Genomic DNA, 19,899 nt, shown 5'->3' with positions numbered 1-19,899 from the left:
TCAGCCTTGCTTTGTAATACCCATTTTCATTGTTAAATCAATATTTTAAAAGTCCAGTTTTAAATAGGAGTTGGTAGAAATATTTCTTTTTTATATTTTAAGAAATACTCAAAGAAAAGTTTGTAAATTAATATTTAGCACATGTCAGTTAATAGTTGTAAGCTGACAGCTGATGACTGAAAGCTTATAAATTAAATAATTTGATAAAATTTTATTAGTTGGTGTTGTTAGTATGCATTAAAAATATATTTTATTTTATAAATGAATTTTATTCTAATAATAATATTTTCAATGACACAAATTAATAGAAAAGCTTATAGTAATTAAAAATATTATAAGTAGTTTTATTTATTTCAATTATATTTATTATTAAGAATATTTATGAGTTAAATTAATAGTAGAGATTTAAAATCTAAATATAATTAATAAAAAATTTCTAATATCAAATAATTATAGATATCATAATTATTTAAAATTTAAGTATAATTTTAAAATAATAATTCTTCATCATGAATTGTAAGAGATTAAATATATGATATTAATTTAAAATAAATTATTCTTAATAATATTTATAAAAATAATATTAAATAAATAAATAAATAAAATAAAATTAGTTATCCAATGATAGAAAAAGCTCTATATATATTTGATTAGGATAAAATTAGTTACTGGTTATTATAGAATCAGTAACTCATTAGGATTAAATTAACTATCAGCTATTGATTTTAAATCTTATTAAACACATATTATATAATTGTTTGATAAAAAATCAATTGCATGCTGGATATAATTTATAAATTAAACATATATTTATTTTAAAAATAAGTGCCACAAAGCTTATAAATTGTTTTTAAATTATTTATCAGATAAAAAAATTTAAATCTATTTTATTAACATCAAACAACAATCTCAAACTCAAATATAACATAATAGGATCAAGTTTTTCAAATTAGAAAACAATATTTTAAAATTAAATTCTTTTTCATAACCTAATAAGATCAAGTGTTTCAAATTAGAAAAAGATTACATTTTTTTTTTTTTTTAATTTCCGAATGAAGCCAAGCAAGTGAGATCAGTATCCATTTTCTTGATAACTATAGAATACCACATTAATGTATTTTTCCAAGATTACTTGTTGTCTATGACTAATCCAAATTAAGGATTCAAGGGTATCCCACTTAGGGCACGTGTCCTCTATTATTTCTTAATTAAGACAGAACTTCTTAATTAAGATTTAAATACCCTAAACATCTTTTATTTGTGTAGTCCCAAATAATTTAATACGTGGATAGACAACTACCAAAGGCCTTTATGTATCAGTACCTAACTCATTGGCTTATATTATAATTTTGTATCTATTTTAATGTTATCATGACATAATAATCTTAACTTATTCACATAGATTTGCTTTAATTTCTTGACAAGTGTATATTTAGTGACTTGGACCACCAGATTATTTGCTAATCTAAGCATTCCACGTGTGAAAAGATCAATTTGTTGTGTGGCCAGGATTTTTTGGTATCTCAACAATAAAAGAAAAAAGAAAGACAAATAAAATTTCGATTGCTTCCCATTAAACAAAATAAATGATTTTTCATGTTCAAGTTAAATATGATGTATCATTTTTTTAATTTTTATTTTATTTTAAATTAAATAATTAAAATTTTATTTATATATTAAATTTAAATTTCTAATTGGATAATAAATTTCAGTTATTAATAATAAATTAATAGCTAAACATGATTTATTATGTTAACCACAACGTGAGAAGATTCCTAATCCTAACCTAATTAAGACTCTACTTCAAATCAATTTTGATTAAGTTTCAAAATGTAACTTTTATTTTTTTTACGTATCAAGACAAATACGGAATATTTTAAACTTTATTTGATAATTATGTAATATTTAATGTATAAAATATTTATTTCTTATTTTCATTTTCACTCCAACTAGTGGAATTATAGATTGAGAATATAAGGGAGTCATAAATTCAGGTGTGATTTCTTTAATTATTGATGTATTAAATGTAATACTTTGCTACCAAAATGTAGCAATTCCTTGAGTGACATATGAAGACTTTTTGGACCAATCATGATGCTTTCAAACCTTCCTTAATCATAAATTATTATTTTTGGGGTGCACATTTTTTTTATAATATGGTTTAATTGCACCGGCCATAGTTGACCTAATCTATAACAATTCTAACAAAAGGAAAAGTTAATCCACTTATCAAAACCCACCCTAATTCCCATATCATGCCCTTTGATTACCAATTCTATTTGGTGTTTCTTTGGCTAACGTATCTTGCCTTAAACATATTATGTGTTAATTATGTTTTAAGGATGTTGGTAATTAATTCTTTTATTATCCCTTAGGTACCCAATTAAAGTTGTTTAACATTTTAACAAAGTATAGTTAATTGCTTTTAGGAAACTTGAGAATATTTTTTATTTTGTTTTTTATATTTCTCAAAATGAAGAAAGTGGCTTGTTTCTTTAATGAGGATTTTCTTCAATAAACAATGGAAGAATGATTTCTCAAATTAGAAGTCAGAATGTTACAGAAATCTGTAAGCCATTGTTATGGTTAGCATTAAAAAATTCTGTAAACAATGAAAAAGGGTTTTTTTTACGATGGCCACTAGATTTATTATTGATATATATATTTTTCTTTTAATTGTAAATTGAAGCTTGATTAATTTAGAGAGGATGAGTTTTCTTCTTGATTAATTAAATATTTGAATCTTGCGCTCCTAACCTAAAAAAGAGTCTAATAAATGAATTTTACATGTTAAGTTATATGCTAAATTGACTGTAAAGGTTAAGAAAAATGGTTTAAATTAAATATGAGTGAGAGATTTAAGGGGTATTTGGATTTTATTTTTAAATGAAAGTATTTTCAAAAAAATAGTAAGAATTATTTTATAATGAAACACTTTCGTGAAACTTAGATTGTTGCTTTAGAGACATGCAATAAATTGCTTGGTTTTAACTTGGAGAAACAAATACTAATCCAAGTTTATTAATTTGGGAAGTTTTTGTAATCATTTTTAGATATTAATGAACCAATCTCGTACTTTTATTCGTATATTTATGTAAAAATATAAAAATCATAATATTATTTATTAAAATTTTCGATTTACTTAGATAATAAAGAATATATTATGACTATATTTAAAAGTAATTTTTATTTTAACTTAATAGATATCGTAATAAATAAGAAAGTAATTATACAAACATATATATATATATATATATATATATATTTTATATTTTAAAATTAAATGATTAAAATATATATTTAATTATTTAAAATTAATAAATATATATCAATTATCTATATAGGGTGGGGACATACATTTTGTATATTTTTCTTTAGAAGTGTAACCACTTGGATTTGGTTTATTTAAATTTAATCTTTATTTGCATTAAGTCCACTGAAATTTATTTTCTTTTATACCTCGTGACTGTAAATAAGTTTAATTGAACCGCATTTATTAATCTATTTAAAAATAGCAGCTGTAATATGTTTAGTTAAATTTCTAATATTGTTTTAATAAATTTGTTTAAATATGTAAATTTTTTATATCTAATGTATAAGAAAAATATTTAAATTTCAAACTATAAATATATTTATTTACAAGCTAGTTTATAAGTTTATTTGAGTTGGCTTATAGTGCTAATAAACTGAATCTTGTCTAACTTGAAATTAAATTATTTAATAAATTATTAAATGAGTTTAATTAAATTTTTATCGAGTTGAATTCTAAATTCTATCATTTAAAACTGAAACATACTCTAAAATTTGTATCAAACTTATTTACATTTGGAGGAAAAGAAAAAAGAAATTGTAAGACAAAAGTTGCATAATTATTTTAATTCAAACAATAACATAACTTAAAAATTAAATGTCAACTCATATACTTCTCAAGAAAAGTGTTCAGATCTCAGATAAATTTAAAAACCCAAATCCTTTTGTTTCAAAATTAAATTACTCTACTGTAAAATCCCAACCAAGTAAATAAAAATACCAATAATGTCTGTTTTAATCATTCTTCCCAAAATATTGGATCTTAAAATGAGATAATTACTCCAGCGGTATAGGTCGAGCCTGGAGCCTTTCAGTTAGTAATTTTAACCACTGTAAAAAAGGAATTCCACTCTTTATTGTTTCGTCCCAATTACTATTTAACCTACCCACCAAGTCAAACAGTAAATTCCTCTTCAGGCATGCAAAGAAGTTTCCTTCCTCTTTGCTATTTAGCTATCTAACCAAGAACCAGCTGGTCATCCAATTTCTAAAAGACCGTGTTAAGGTCAATATCGTAAAATCACCTAAAAGAGCGGCGATCAGCTATGCTGCAGCCTTAAAAACCTTAAAGAAAAGCCGAGTATTTAATCCTACCATTAATAAATGGCGGGCGAAACTCAACGCCTACATCGCGACCGTTGATTTAAATGCGTAAACCGCGTTTTATTATATGGGTCCCAATCAGCGGTGAGGCGAGCTGATCGAGGTGGGTCCCTCTACCCCCAAAACATTTAGTTATTTGCTTTTGGAAATAAATAAATAAATAAAATAAAGCATTTGACTTGTGCTCTCTATTTTCGAAAATCGGACGGCGATTAATGGCCGCTGTGCGATACGTACGTCACGGGCAGGTAATACATTTTTAAAGAGGGCAATAAATAAATTTCTATAAAATAATATTTATTAGCTTCTAGAATAAGGACAAAGATCTGTTGGTACACCAAAACACAATAAAGCTAATAAGCACGTCCCACGTCAGCACCGTAGCATACTAACCGACAAAAAGGTTGAAACGCATTTATATTTTCCACATGTCGTGTTATGAGTCGTCCAAATATACCGAAGTGTGTTTTCTGATAATGACGATTATTACATGTAATTCTATGGTTGGTCGCATACTGACTGTGTTCGTACGTAGTTTATAGAAGAATATAACCCAGTAAAAAAAACATATATAATGCTTTTGAAAAAAGGCACATATAAAAGGGGCATTGTGAGGGGAAAGGAGCTAGTTATTCTAGTTCTCTCTTCTCTTCTCTTCTCTTCTTTGTCTCTCTCCTTCGACAGTTTCTGCGTTTGATTCTTTGTTTCTGTTGATAGACAATTCAAAGAAAGAAAGAAAGAAAGATAGAGAGTTATTGAATCCAGAAAAGGTGAAATAGTATTATTTGTGATTGAAAAATAGTAATAATAAAATAATTATTTCGTTAATTAATAATTGATAAAAAAAATGGGCTGTTTTCGCTGCACTGGAAAATCAAGTAAACGATCAGACAGCAACAGCAATAATAAACACAATGAACAAACAAGGCCCACTTCAGGTATTTATCTACTATTATTATTATTGTTCATGATCAAAGTTTTTCTTCTTAAAATTTTTCTTGTTTTTATTTTTTTCCCTGTTCTTTTGAAATGTGTACAAGTCTTGGTTTCTTTCCTTTTCCTTTTTTTTATTGTTTGAAATCTTTTTCTTTTTCTTTTTCCTTTTTCTCTTGCAGTGCGGGGCCCTCCTTGTTGTTTCAATTTTTGAAAATTGATTTCTTTCTTTCTTTCTTTCTTTCTTTCTTTGAATTTCTTGTTAATTTCATGTATTTTGACTGCCAAATGTGCTAACACAATTTTGCTTCTGTTTATTTTCTATTGATTAATAAGCGAGCTATTAGGAAAGATGGATTCTGAGTATTGCTGAAATGGGTTGGAATAACCAACAGCTAAATGTTTATTATCATGGAAAGGCATTTCTTTCTTTTTTTTCCTTCTTGGTTTTGTTATGTAAATGCCATATTTTTTGTTTGTTTGTTAGACAAAATTTAACCCATAATCCAAAACCCTCATTTGGGTGTTCAGTTTCTTTTGTCCTTAGCGTGTTCTTGTTTGCTTTCAGTACTGATGGCTGTTGCTTTCTCTAATACCCTTGTGTATAAATCATATCAAGATTAGAATTTTGGCCTTTTGCTCTCCATGTGCTTTACATGGTGCCTTTTTTAGTTCACTTTCTATTCATTATTTGTTGTTTTTTTTTTTTTTCAATTTTTAATTCTTGGTTTTATTTGTTTAATAGGATCTTTGAAAGTAAAGCCTTATTCAAATGCACAGAAAGAGGAGGATTCGAAGGATGATCAGTTATCTATAGATGTAAAGAATTTAAATTTGACAGATGAGGTTTCTAAGGATGCAAGAAACAATGCCAAGCGGGCCCAAACATTTACCTTTGAGGAACTTGCAGCTGCAACTGGCAATTTTAGGTTAGATTGTTTCTTGGGTGAAGGGGGCTTCGGCAAAGTTTACAAGGGTTATTTGGAGAAAATCAACCAGGTCAGTACAAAGAGTTCATTGATAACTGAACATATTCACCTCAGTACTGTAGATATAACATGTATCAGTGGGTTCTGAAGTATTGTCTATTTATGTGATTTCTTTTTGGTAAAGAGTGAGTCTTGATTTTTATTCTTGAATTTTTTATATAGGTTGTTGCTATTAAGCAACTTGATCCAAATGGCCTTCAAGGCACTAGGGAGTTTGTAATTGAAGTATTAACTTTAAGTCTAGCAGATCATCCCAATCTTGTGAAGTTGATTGGATTTTGTGCAGAGGGAGACCAGAGGCTATTGGTGTATGAATACATGCCATTAGGATCTTTGGAACACCATTTGCATGGTATGTAAGTCACTTTTTTACCATTTAATCATCCTTGTGTTGATTGCATCTCTGTGTCTTTCCAATTACTATATAGTATTCACTTATCCTTTTAAATCTTTCCTTTTACAGATCTTCCATCTAATAGGCAACCACTTGATTGGAACAATAGAATGAAAATAGCTGCTGGCGCAGCAAAAGGTTTAGAATACTTGCATGAAAAGATGAAACCGCCTGTTATATATCGTGATCTGAAATGCTCCAACATTTTGCTTGGCGAGGGCTACCATCCAAAGCTATCTGATTTTGGCTTGGCCAAAGTGGGACCTAGTGGGGACAAAACTCATGTTTCCACCAGGGTTATGGGCACATATGGGTATTGCGCGCCAGACTATGCAATGACAGGGCAGCTTACTTTTAAATCGGATGTTTATAGCTTTGGAGTGGTTCTATTGGAGCTTATCACAGGCAGGAAAGCAATTGATCAAACAAGGGACAAAAATGAGCAGAATCTAGTTGGTTGGGTAAGTTAATTTCTTACTTATACTTTTGCAATTTTGTTATACTTGAAAATTCTGTGTCCTGTGATGAAACATCACTAGCATCACCTTACTATTGATTGTGATGGCAGTTATTTAGATTCTAGGCTCTATGATTGGTACTTAGCAATCAGTCATAGAAAAGTACTTTAAATATTAACTCTGAAGTCCTAGACTGGATTTTCTATTATTGGGCGCTCATTTGTATGATGATATCTAATTTGCACTATAATCCAAGGTGGCTCTACTTGTTAAGTAGTTGCTTTTTGATGAACACCAACTTTGTGGAAAGTAGCTAACTTATTTTTGTTGTTCCAATTTTAACAAAGTTCGAACTGCAAATATGGATCATAATGGGTGTTGAGTTTTTTTTTTTTTTTTTTGGTTTTCTTTTAGGTAGCTGGGAATTGAAACTTGCCTGAATTAGGACCTTTCCTTTTGTTGGCTGCCTGAAATAAATTCCAGTATATTGGTGTACCTTCAATTTTGGATGTATTAACTTTTCATGGCTATGACTTGTGATAAAGCGTCTCTCTGCTGCTGTTATTCCTCCTACCCTATTCCTCCTTCAACCCTGCTTAGTCAGACTGATATCTCTTCTATGCATTTGTTTCAATTCCGTAGTATTTTTGCCTGAGATCCTTTCTTTGAACTTTATCTATTCATAGATCCATGTAAGTTTTGTAATTCACCCTTACTCATTAATCATAAGTTCACATTGAAAATGACAGTAGTTTTAATTTGACATGGAAGCAAAGCTTCTCAAAAGCTTACATGATGTCTCTTTTTCAGTCTTTCGTTATATCTGCAAGAAGTTTAAGCTTGCAAATAGGTCATGATGAAAAGTTCAGAAATATAGACAAGTCTTGGTATATTTGTTTGATGCTCTTGTATGAGCAGAAAGATTATTAATCCTTCCTAATAATTGATATCTTTTAGCTAATGTCAAAGACCTTTCAGCATTGGGGGCAGTGCAGAATTATATTTAAGTGACTAATGTCATTGATGAGAATTATGAAATCAGTTGAATTCCTTGCAGGCCCGACCTTTGTTTAAAGACAGGAAGAACTTTCCAAGCATGGTTGATCCTTCACTTGAAGGTCATTATCCTGTAAGAGGGTTATACCAAGCTCTTGCCATTGCTGCGATGTGTGTTCAGGAGCAGCCTAATATGCGGCCTGCTGTATCAGATGTGGTTATGGCTCTGAATTATTTGGCTTCTCAAATATATGACCCCCAAATCCATCCTGTCCATGGCTCGCGTAAAAACCCATCTTGTCCTGGATTGAGGAAAGATAATGATATAATAGAACAAACTGCAAGTGGTGCGCCTCTCATCTCTATGGGGAAGGAGTAATTAAACATTCTTATCCCTTTCTGTAGTGTTTATATTCAGGGTGCCTGGTATCAATTTTTGTACGGTGGAGATAGCAGGCAATAGTTCCATCCTCGGACTAATTCTCATACAGGAAATTTCTGCCCCTTCTCTTTTCCTCTGGTGTACATGTGAGCTGAGATTCTTGTATGTAAGATACCCCTTTGTAGGAACCATTTTCTTTGTTCAATAGATTAGCATATACATATATTAGTAAAGATAACATTTTCCCAGTTCTTGCAAGTTTATATGTCCTTTTAGATTTATATGGCATGCATCTGTAAAACTCTTGAGAGTTATCTCTGAATGCATCATCAGAAATTGATGTTAGCTACCTGGAGGAGATTGTGCTTTCACTTCTACGCAAGGCTGGCTGGATAGCATTTCACTTCTTATTCAAATGATGCATTTTGAATAAGAATAATCCTAAATATTAGATCATTTTTTTCAATCTAATTCTAAAAGTTATTATGAGCTCTTAAAAGTTTCTACTAACATATTTTTTAGTGAAAATATATCTGCTAATGTCAAACCTTATATTTCGTTACTGTAATATTTATGTATTGTATTCATTCGAAAAAATGAAGTAATTAAATAAAAGGATGTTCTTATATTCGAAGAAAGTAATCAAAGCCGTAGAGAATTTTAGTATTTAAAGGTTAGTTTTGTTTTCTTTTATTTTTCTGCAAATTTCCTCCTATCCATGATGGATTCTTTTCATTAAGCTATAAAAATATGGATTCAAATTTCAAAAGTTTGTACTAAATGTATTTGTTCTTTTGTTTGCTTTTTTAGTCTTTTACACAATAAAATAGTCAATGTTTCAATTTAATTAATTATAAATTTTATAATATAATTCTATATTTGATATTTTGGTAAATTAATAATTTTATTAAGTATTAAATTTTAAAATAAATTTTATTTTCATTAAATACCTGATTATTTTAAAAATTAGTAATTTTATTAGTAGTTGATTCTTATGATAATAATGTTAGTATAATAAAAATTAATAGAAATAATAAAGAATTAAAATCTTATTTGTGTAAAATTTTCAATGTAATTTTTATTTACAAATTCCAATGACTTCAAGATAGTTCTATTACTTTTCATAAAATATTTATATGATATTAGATTTTATTGTCACGCATATTCATTAGGTCTATTAGACATAAATTGTAGGTTCATTAGATATAAATTATAGATTCATTGATAATATATTGTAGGTTCATTAAAAATTTAATGTTAAATATAGTTATAAACAAGAAGATCATTAAGTATTGCTTATAGGTTCATCAAATATAAGATATAGATTCATCAGTTCTGAACTGTAAATTCATTAGTTAAAATATGAATTTATTTTTCAAATTATAAATTTCTAAATTATAATATATGAATCTCAAGTGTACGTGTGTGATGAACTTATAGTTTATAAATTATGAGCCTTTTGTTTTTAATCTATGAATCTATATAATTTTTAAAATATTATATATGAACTTCAAGTATACTTGTAATGAACTTATAGTTTATAATTCATGAACTTGTTTTAACTTACGAACCTGTAGTTTTATTATTGACGTTTACAGTTTTTACTAATAGACTTGATTGTGTTTTGTAATTTGTAATTATGAATATAAAAGTATTAATTTCAAAAATTTATTATTATTATTATTAAATTTTAAAATCAAAATATTATTATATAATGATAAGAAATAACTAAAATTAATTTTTTTGAAGTAAAAAGTAATAAAATTTAATATAAAAACTTTTATGTGCTTGGCATTTTCATAATAGTTTTTTATGATATGAAATTTTCAGCTTTTAATACAAATTTAAAAGTCCTTTTTCATTTTTAATTCATTTTACTTCCTATCTTTTTGTACACTTTTTTTCTTTCAATATCTTTAATTATTTTGTTAAGATTTTTTATTATGATTTAATTCAATTTTATTCGGTCTGATTTCATAATCATTGTTTATTATTTTTTTAAAAATTCATGCATGCAGTATTTTTAATTTCTTTTTAATTTATTTTATTCTCATAATTTTTATTTTTATTTGTATTTTGATTTTATTAATTGGACAGTTACTAGAATAAATTAAAGACTATCTAAATTAGTTTAAATTATTTAAATTTAATCTAAATAAACTAAACTAATTAATTTTTTATTTTATTTTTCAGAATCATTAGGTAATAGAAAAGTTGATAAATATAAAATAAATTAAAATTAAATAGATCTAAGATTATTTCTTTTAGAATAAGATAGATTAAAGGTGTATATTTAATTTTTATTTTATTTATTTAAATTAGATTAAGATGTATGTTTATTTTATTTATTTAAATTATATTAAGGGTGTATGATTTTTATTATTTTATAATTATTTATTTTACTTATTTAAATTAAATTATAGAACTTCTTCATTTATGCATACAATATTTTATTCATCATTAGTTAGCTTGTTTTATTATGATTTTATATTCATCAGTTGTAATTTTTATTTATATATATGTTTAATGTTCAAAGTGATGACATTGTAATGTTTATTGCTTATAGTTGTAATGCTCATTACATGTTCATTTAAGGTTAATATAATATCGTTATAATGTCCATTATTTTATAGTTGCAATGTCCACTGCGGCACGTCTAATGTTCATTTAATATTGTTATAATTTTTATTTTTAATGTTTATTACGTGTACATCTAATGTACATATAATATTTTTATAATATTCATTATTTTTATTTTTTTAATAATTGATTCTCAAAATTATATTTTAACTTATTTGAGACTGGTTATAAAATCTGTTAATGAAGTTTATAATCTATATAATGATTATGCATTATATTCATTAGTTTGTTAATAGATATTCATTATTAATGAACATCATATTCATTAATTTATTCAAACAAACATATATAATATAAACATATATCGTAAATTGTCCATACAATTAGTAAACAAAAAAAAGTCAAACTAAAATTATACTACAAATGTTTATATTGTGATATAGATATCATTTCGACAAGATTTACTTAACAAATAATGGATATTTAATGTTTAAACAATGAATATTGAGTACATGTTTAACGAACATAAATTATTTCAAAGAAAAACGAACGTGAGTATCTGGGCGCGTGAGTATCTGGGCGCGTCAGTATCTGACGCACATATATATATTTAGACCGAACTACATAGCAGTAATTATTAGCGTCGATCGCCCCTTTTCATCCTCTTTGAATTTTTAAAAATTAAATTTAAATTTCAATCAACTAGATATATTATTATGTCAATTTTTTTTTAGTAACATATGTAGAATGCTTATTGATTTTTTTATTAATACGGTCTTAAACACTACTAGTACATTCTAAAATAGCCCGTATCCGGACGTATTTCTTCTTGGCCATGAACTTTCTCAAGGCTTTTATTCACTTAATTCTTCTATTTCTTGGCCAGAAAAAATAGAAGTTGCCAAGGCGAGTTAGAATTTGTTAGTTTGTGCTTGTTCGTATTTCTCTTTGTATCAAGCTGCAATTCTTTTGGTTTGATAGGGCGAAGGAGTATTTTCTTTTTCTTCTTGAGTGTGTTGATGCTTCTTAATTGTGGTCTGTGCATTAACATGTCTTCTGGCTCTCTTTTTCCATGTTTAACTATAAACTAAGTTATATAATAAATTAACTTAAAATTTGGATTAGAGTGGAAAATTACCAATTGAGTATGAACTAGCAAATGTAAGACCTTTATTCTCAAAAAGTGTTTCTTTTTTTAAAAAAGAATGGAAAAATAAGACTTTTTGCCTGTTACAGAAATTACATTTAACAAAAAAAATTTATGATTCTTTTCTTAATAAAATTTTTAATATTTTAATATATTTTCCTAATTGTTTTTAATATTATTAATTGATATATTAAAAAGGTACAATTGCAAAGTTATATTAACATCTTGCTTTATTGATTAATTAAAGGGTTAGCTTGTTGCTTTTCAGTCTTAAGAGTCACAATCAATTCTGTGTATATTTTAGATGTCAAGACTCAAAAGAATCGAAATTACAGTCGTAAATAAGAACAAACACATAGAGAGAATCCAATTGCCACCAACCATTTCCATCATTCCATGTAACTCTTTCTTTTATTTCTTTTCTTTTACCCAATGCTCGGTTTCATTTCTAAGTTATGGTTACAATAGCAATGTTACATTTGGGTTTTGTGTTTATTTTTATTTTGTTACTGGGTTTTCCTTATTGATGTTATCTAAGATTGTAATATATGTTAATTTTTGTCAACGAATCTCAAAATTGTGACATTTCTCTTCAAAACGTTGTCGATAATTGAATCAGTCAAAAGTTCGATAATTAATTTAATCAATGAACTTTATATTAGATAGATTTTATAAAATACTTCATTATTATTTTATTTTAAATTTATAATTATAAAATAAAAAATTAATTTATATCCTGTCTAACAAATCAAACCAAATTAATCGATTTTCTTTTAAGCATCAAACTGATCGAACTAGCCACTATGCTTCAATTGAATGGTTTAGTCTTTTTAAATTTTTAAAAGGTATAGTTCGTTGTAGTTAAATATTTGATAGATTGTATCGAGCTATAATTTATATCATGCTTACTATGTTTGGTATGATGTAATGAAGCATGTAATAGAATCACCATTATATTATATATTTTATTTGGTTATTAATTTTTTTTTGATATAATGTAAGTATACAATATAATCAATTATCTTTAATTTGATATAATGCTTGATCGGTCCAAATTAAATATAGATATTTAAGGGTATTTTAGAACTTTAATGATATATTTCTAAATATAATATGGTGAAAATACGTGTTTTTACCTCACTTAAGCTTAATTATCTATTTTCAGGTAATATTAGCCAAAAGAAGAAAATATGAAGCTAAATACTCAAAAGGAAGCTTAATTGGATATGTTCTTATCAAGGCCCAAGTTTAAATACTTACGCATAGACTGCTAATTATAAGGCACAAGGGACATTTTAGTCATTTTGTATAATTATTAGGATTTATATTAAGAGTTATTTATAGGATAATATTTGGTGGAGATAAATATACTTAAAGTCTTATCTATTAGATAAACTTATATTAGGTATACATCTCTAAGGAGACTTATTTAGATGATGACTCTTCTCTAAGTATAACTCTGCAAAATCTAATTTGGGGGAGGAGAGTTTTCTCCTATTTGCTCTCTACACCTGTTCACCATTATTCTCTCCATAATTCTCTACAGTTCTTCATAAACATTTAGTTTTAATTTTTATTGCTCTTTTTTAGATCTAAGAAGCTTTTCAAGAAGTGCAGAGTGAGGACTAATTATCTTTCTACTTGAAGAAATTCTAGATCTAGAAAGAGTTTTTACTTTATTGTTTTATGTCTTTCTATTTAATACCATGATCATTGGTTTAAATATGTTAGTCTAGTTTCATAAATATTTATTTTAGCCTTTTTACTTTTGTATAAATCTTGTTATTTATTTATTTAATGAATGATTTATTTACCTTCATATATGCATTAGTTTCATCTATTATTATTGGTCGACCATCATATCATTTTAATAGTAATATTTGTTATCAAAATCTTTAGGTTAAAAGTATTAGAAACATCATCTTTACTTTAATCTATGTTAGTATAAAAAACTTAGGTTGTATCATTAGCTTGAGTGACTTAGGGAAAAGGCACATCACCATCTCATTCATTAGATCTAGGCTTAAAATAAAACAAGGAGATTACTAAGTAAATGACTAGATTAAATACTATCTTTAGCATATAGTTTTAAATTATAAGAATTTGCATTTGCATTGTATATTTATCATTGTTTAGTTATTTTACTTTATGATTATTATTTTCTCAAAATACTAATTTAGAGTGTTTAAATTTATTTTTATTATTTTGTGTTGATAATTAGTCTTTATAATAAGTGGCTTCATAGTTCCTTGAGAGATTAATCTCGTGGTGAACTTACCCTTACTATAGGAACGGTTCGTGCACTTGCGAGTACTAAATTAGACATATCAATGCTCAATGCACATAAAATCTATATAATCATGATTGCTTACAATATATCTATTAACATAATTTAAATACCTAAAACTATCGGATTTCGGCGACCGGTGACCGAGAACCAAATTCCAGTGACTAATAAAATTTTTTGAAAAATAATTTATTTTAATATTAATTTTTATACTAATTAATATAAATAAATTAAATGCTAAAATAAAAATTATAATTATATTACATTATATATATTTTTGTTATAACCAAAAATAGTAATCAAATGATGAATACATTGCATTCTATATCTTTGGTTTCATTACTTAGTGATTACATTGCGCTCTATCAAATATAAGATTTTGTTAAATCAAGATTAAAGAATTATTCTAAAGTTGGCTTTTCCAAGAAGAAATACATGAGTTACTATTATACCTCTCAGTCCAGTCCACATGTAGTCATTATCAAACTCAAAGCTTAAAAGCTACTGTAGAAAATATATATTTTTTTACCCAGAATTAGTGTATTAATAAGAGAATAACATGTATATCTAAATATTTTTTATATTTTAGTATTAAATGATTGACATATATTCTTAATATAGTTATGTTATATAATTTTTTTTAATGTTTATTACAAAGGGATTAATAAATAACAAAACAAAAATTTGAGAGGCCAGGTTGAATCAAAATGAAGTTTAAGGGCCTAAACACACAATCTTGCAAAGTTCAAGGGTCGAATTATGGATTTAGCCTAATAATTAATCAAAATTCAGGATTAGTATTCGTTCCACTTTCCCGCCCAGTAAGCCAAGTTCGTTAAGAACCAAACTAACCGAGGAACTGAGATCCAAATTCCATAACCAAGAAAAAGAAAACGCCCTCTAGCAATAAAGAAACGATTTACTGTCAGAAACCCTAAATGCAGCAGAGATCAACAACAGGCTCATCTCGAGCACCAGAAGAGAACTTCATAGTAAAGGTGACGCAACCAATGCCAACGCAACTGCAACCCAAATATTCTCCAAGAAACTCAATAATGACATATGGTTCTGATCATCAACTTCCAGTTTACTTCCGGTCTTCTAACCCTATCAGGAAATTAGCCTCTGAAAAGTTGGTTCATGCCATTCCCTTTGCTGTGTTGCTTTGCCTCTTTACTCTCTGGTGGTTCTCTTACCCAGGTACTATTTCATTTCCATGATCTCGAGATTGCCCCTTTTCTTGTTCTGGGTTCAGTCTTTGGCTTGTTTTCTTTGCTGGGTGTTGTTATTTATGTTTGTAATTGCTTTGGTGTCATAAATTGATTTCTGGATTTTGATTGATAATGGTGATTTCTCGATGTTTAGATATGTTTTTTATGCATTACGCTATCTTTGGTTTGTTTTCTTATCTTGTTGAGCTTTTCTCATTCATGTCTTCAATTAATTTTGGTGTTCATACATTGCTTTATGAGTTTTCTTTGGGTAATGGTGATTTCTTGATGTTTAGATAACCTTTGAGCATTCCTTTTGCTGCTAACATAATAATTCTCAGTTTCTTTTATTCTCTAGCTTTTTCTTTAAAATTAGTTGTGGGGTGTCTCTTTTAGTTGGAGTTCCTCAATTTAACAGAAACAATTATTTTGGATCTTGAAAGGATGAGTAGGGAAAGAAAAAATCATGGAATTTATTCAGAGATTTAAGTTTCTTAGTCTTGTGCATTTACAATTTTGTTTTTGATCTTTATGCTTCGCAACATAATTGAAGTCTACATGTTGTGTTTTCAGTGAAAGTTCCGAAAAATGAGAACTGGATTTCACTTTCAGTGTCATGTTTAATAATTCAGCTATATGTTTTTGAAACCAGTGAATTTGGTGATCAAGGACGGCAAGATTGTGGCAGTACATCGTGTTGAGATGCCACAGCCTCTCAATAACAATCATGTTGAGTTTGCCATCTTAGCATCGGCTACAGCCCCAGTTGCTGCAGTTCCTCACAATATCACAGTGAATAATGAAGCTGAAGTTCATCCAGTAGGTAAAATGGATTGATCAATCATTTGTGCTTCATGGGAAGAAAAAGAAAAAGTGAACTTCAATAGTTTGATTGGAGAAGAAAGCAGGATTTGTTTGTTCCATGTAAATGTAAAACTAGATAGTTCTTCTCTATCAGGAGTAACAGGGTACAATCTGTAAAGAAAACTATGATTGCTGTTGAGCTTGTATCAAATTTACATAGATGAGATAAATCAAGGAATGAGAAGTCGTAGGCAAGTCCTTGATCAGTGATATAGATTGAAAATCTGCAGTGTGAGCTTTCTTGTTTTGCAAAAGCCAATAAAATTGATCTTCTGAGTCTATTTCCATTTGACACCCTTGAATTTGATTCTTTTTCTTTTTTTTTTTTTCCTATTCCTGTCTGCATTGGAAGCAATCTTTTCTTGGGAAAGAAGATAACATCATAGGAAAAGCACTTCAGGTTCCTTATTGCTGCTACAATTCACTAATCTCACCCTCTCGGCAATCGCCTACCCACAAGTACAGAGTTGAGGACCTGTTTGATGGCAGGACTCTGGAGCAATCTCTTCTGGGCGACTGCAAAAGAAATTGTGCTTTGGTTAGCAGTAGCTTCAAGATGACACAAGAGCATAAAACAACAGAAAGTGGAATGCATCTCCAAACGAACACTTTACCCGCTGCCACCGAAGAATATCCGGCCTCTTCAATACTACGACTGAGTTGATTTTTTCTGGGGAAGCCATCCTCCACCGGCAGTAAGGAGCTCGAGATTTGTGGCGATTGTAAACACTGACTATATGCTTCTTTGCTCTATCGTATTTAGTGGCGCTCATGTAAAAAATAAAAGGCTTCAGACATGGATGCTTAGTCACAGGCCTTGTGTTGAATGCATATGCGGTGTAATCAGCCTTTCGGTACCAATTAAGAAAGGTTCTAGTGGGCGTCTCAAGTTCTCGGGGAGAAATCACTCCCCTCCAGATCTGAACAACAAAGCCCCATGAAACTGAGATTGACCAGTATCTTTTCTTGTCGTAGCAGATGGATTGCTGCATTATGCTGCCCGAGTCAAGCCTGACTGATTGGAATAGATGTTGGAGGGCCTTAACTCTGGTCATTCGTGGGAATACTGGTTGGACTACATCTAGGTGATGAAGGGATGCCAATGGCGTCACAGGATGAGCTCCAAGAAGGCCTAAGAGGTCTCCATAAACATCATACTGCAATACCACAATCAGGAGCAACAATTGAACTAAAACAGTTTCTCTTTTTTTTTTTTTTTTTAAAAAAAAAAAACTGCATCTTTTCCTGAAAATAATTAGGGTCAATGTATTAAAGACATACCTGATGAAATCCAGGTTCCTTGGTGAGTGGCACACCAAGCTCAGACATACAGGCCTGGATTCTATCATCACTGCCATACAATCCAGGATATCTTTGAATGCACTTGTCTTGCATCTTAGCCAATTGCTGCGCCAAAGGGTAGCTTATTGCGAATCCACCACCTCCATAGGCCATAGCATAAGAAAAATATATATTCTGAAGATGACTTTCCGATGAGCTACCGACATAATAGAATTGCCTGTGATCATATTTGGAAAGTATTCTCACCACATTTTCGACAATGAACACTGTATCATCATCTCCCATAACAAACCACCGCACATCCTTCAAACCAAGCCTCAATGTCTCAGAAACAACCCTTGAAATCCTTATGGCAGATCTATGTCCTTGCCTGTTAGAGTACTTGAACCTTGAGGTATCTGCAGAAACTCTTATCTCAGGCAAACCGTCATTTCTTCTACTCCTTACCCTTCTGTCCATCCAAACTATTCCTCTAGTCTCTCTGGGCCTCCACCATATCTTCACATACTCTTTTCTTTTTTCCCATAGATTCGCAGAAGCTGCGATCCCAAAAACAATGTGCTTCAGCTCTGTATTGTAAGACTGCGATCTTTGGGGCAGTAGAATGGGCTGTAAAGAATCTCGCTCTTCTTCTCGTTCTTGTTTTTTATCATCGAGGTGGATTGATGTGGTCTTATTGTTGAGGAAGTCAAGGTTTTCTTCATGTGTAATAATACATTGGCGATCCTTAATTATGAGAAGGTGAGAAGAGTAGATGAGGGAAAGCGTTGCAATAATGAAAAATAACCATATCAGAGTCTTTCTAAAGCCTGGCTGTGACAGTCTTGACATGTTTGGTCGCTGTAAGATTGTTCTTGTTTCCTGGCAGTTAGTTAAAGTATGGCATGGTTGGTCTTGTTTTCTTTTCTTCTTTTTCCATTGGAGATGGTAATGAGATTAGACTGAGAATTCTTCGGATCTATATGAATAAAAACAAAGAAACATGATTCTTCTTCTGTTTTTTTTCCTTTCTTTTCTTGCCATTTGTTTGAAGGTAACAGACTCAACTGCGAGTATTTCTCGTCGAAGTAATTCATCAACTTTTATTAGGACACATATGGTCTATTGGTGTTTAAATTCCCTTTCTTAGAACATGAATTGTAGTATTGTACGTTCCCATGCAAGGATTTTGTTTTTTTTTTTATTTCAGCCAATCTAATAATTTTTTAAATATCTCTTTGAATTTATGGGTTCAGAAAACTTAAGCTAACTATGGAATAATATGATTACAATACATCATAATTCTGTTTGACCAAAACAATTTTTCTAAGTGTTAGAGATAGTATATATATAGGGTCTCACATTTCAACATATTTTACTTTATATATAATAATGTTTTACAGCTAAGAGAAAATATACATTTACTTATTATCACTATATATATTAGTTGCATTTACTTATTAGAAAATGTAAAACGTTCCATTAATATTTATCTCATCATTTGATGTGATATAAAATGTACTTATGAAATTGACTTTGAATAGATTAATAAATATATTATATATCATATCAATATCAACATTGATGGATTGTATATCTTTTCAAAAAAAAAATTGATAAATAATTAATATATAAGTATTACTATATGCTATCATTGTAATAGAAAGTCCATATTACTATATAGCAAATAGAGTTAAAACCTAAAAAGTGAGAGAAAATATATGATCTCTCATGTCAACTTACTTCACTCTTGAAACATAATGTTTCAGATTTAAGAAAAAAACACATATCCTCATTAGTAGTTGTCTTTATTCATTAGGTTCATCAATCCTTTTATACAATTCAGATCATAAAGTTTAGACGGAAAAGTCTGACCAGAAAAGAAAAAGGTTTTTTCTAAAAATATGGAAAATTTGAGGTAAAATTATATTTTTACTGTCAATTGTTCTATTTTCTTTTACAAT

The 19,899-nt window shown here is 28.7% G+C and overlaps 3 protein-coding genes across 4 annotated transcripts; 2 read left to right on the top strand and 1 right to left on the bottom strand.

Moving 5' to 3' along the window:
• Positions 1–5,038: 5,038 nt before the first annotated feature.
• LOC8271708 (probable serine/threonine-protein kinase PBL5) lies at positions 5,039–8,813 on the top strand. Of its 2 annotated transcripts, none has more exons than XM_048378490.1 (5): positions 5,039–5,351; positions 6,092–6,345; positions 6,498–6,687; positions 6,799–7,190; positions 8,245–8,813. In XM_048378490.1, exons 1-5 carry the CDS (start codon positions 5,261–5,263, stop codon positions 8,560–8,562), a joined length of 1,245 nt encoding a protein of 414 aa, XP_048234447.1. In that variant the 5' UTR covers positions 5,039–5,260; the 3' UTR covers positions 8,563–8,813. The 2 variants fall into 2 exon arrangements, with proteins under 2 accessions (XP_048234447.1, XP_048234448.1); XM_048378491.1 differs by lacking the exon at positions 5,039–5,351 and adding an exon at positions 5,780–6,005 and having other exon boundaries at positions 6,622–6,687.
• A 6,631-nt stretch (positions 8,814–15,444) lies between these two features.
• LOC8271707 lies at positions 15,445–16,864 on the top strand. Its single transcript, XM_015727006.2, has 2 exons — positions 15,445–15,779; positions 16,443–16,864. The coding sequence occupies exons 1-2, from the start codon at positions 15,518–15,520 to the stop codon at positions 16,625–16,627; spliced, it is 447 nt and encodes a 148-aa protein (XP_015582492.1). The 5' UTR covers positions 15,445–15,517; the 3' UTR covers positions 16,628–16,864.
• Positions 16,661–19,380, bottom strand: LOC8271706. The gene is made up of 3 exons (XM_002531787.3): positions 17,936–19,380; positions 17,269–17,811; positions 16,661–17,170 (listed from the first exon to the last, which is right to left on the bottom strand). The coding sequence occupies exons 1-3, from the start codon at positions 18,785–18,787 to the stop codon at positions 17,069–17,071; spliced, it is 1,497 nt and encodes a 498-aa protein (XP_002531833.1). The 5' UTR covers positions 18,788–19,380; the 3' UTR covers positions 16,661–17,068.
• Between the last annotated feature and the right edge of the window lie 519 nt (positions 19,381–19,899).

This window comes from Ricinus communis, chromosome 8 (genome assembly GCF_019578655.1).
Source record: "Ricinus communis isolate WT05 ecotype wild-type chromosome 8, ASM1957865v1, whole genome shotgun sequence".
Taxonomy (NCBI): Eukaryota; Viridiplantae; Streptophyta; class Magnoliopsida; order Malpighiales; family Euphorbiaceae; genus Ricinus; species Ricinus communis.
Note: the sequence above shows the minus strand (reverse complement) of the source record. Positions and strands in the feature narration are given on the sequence as shown.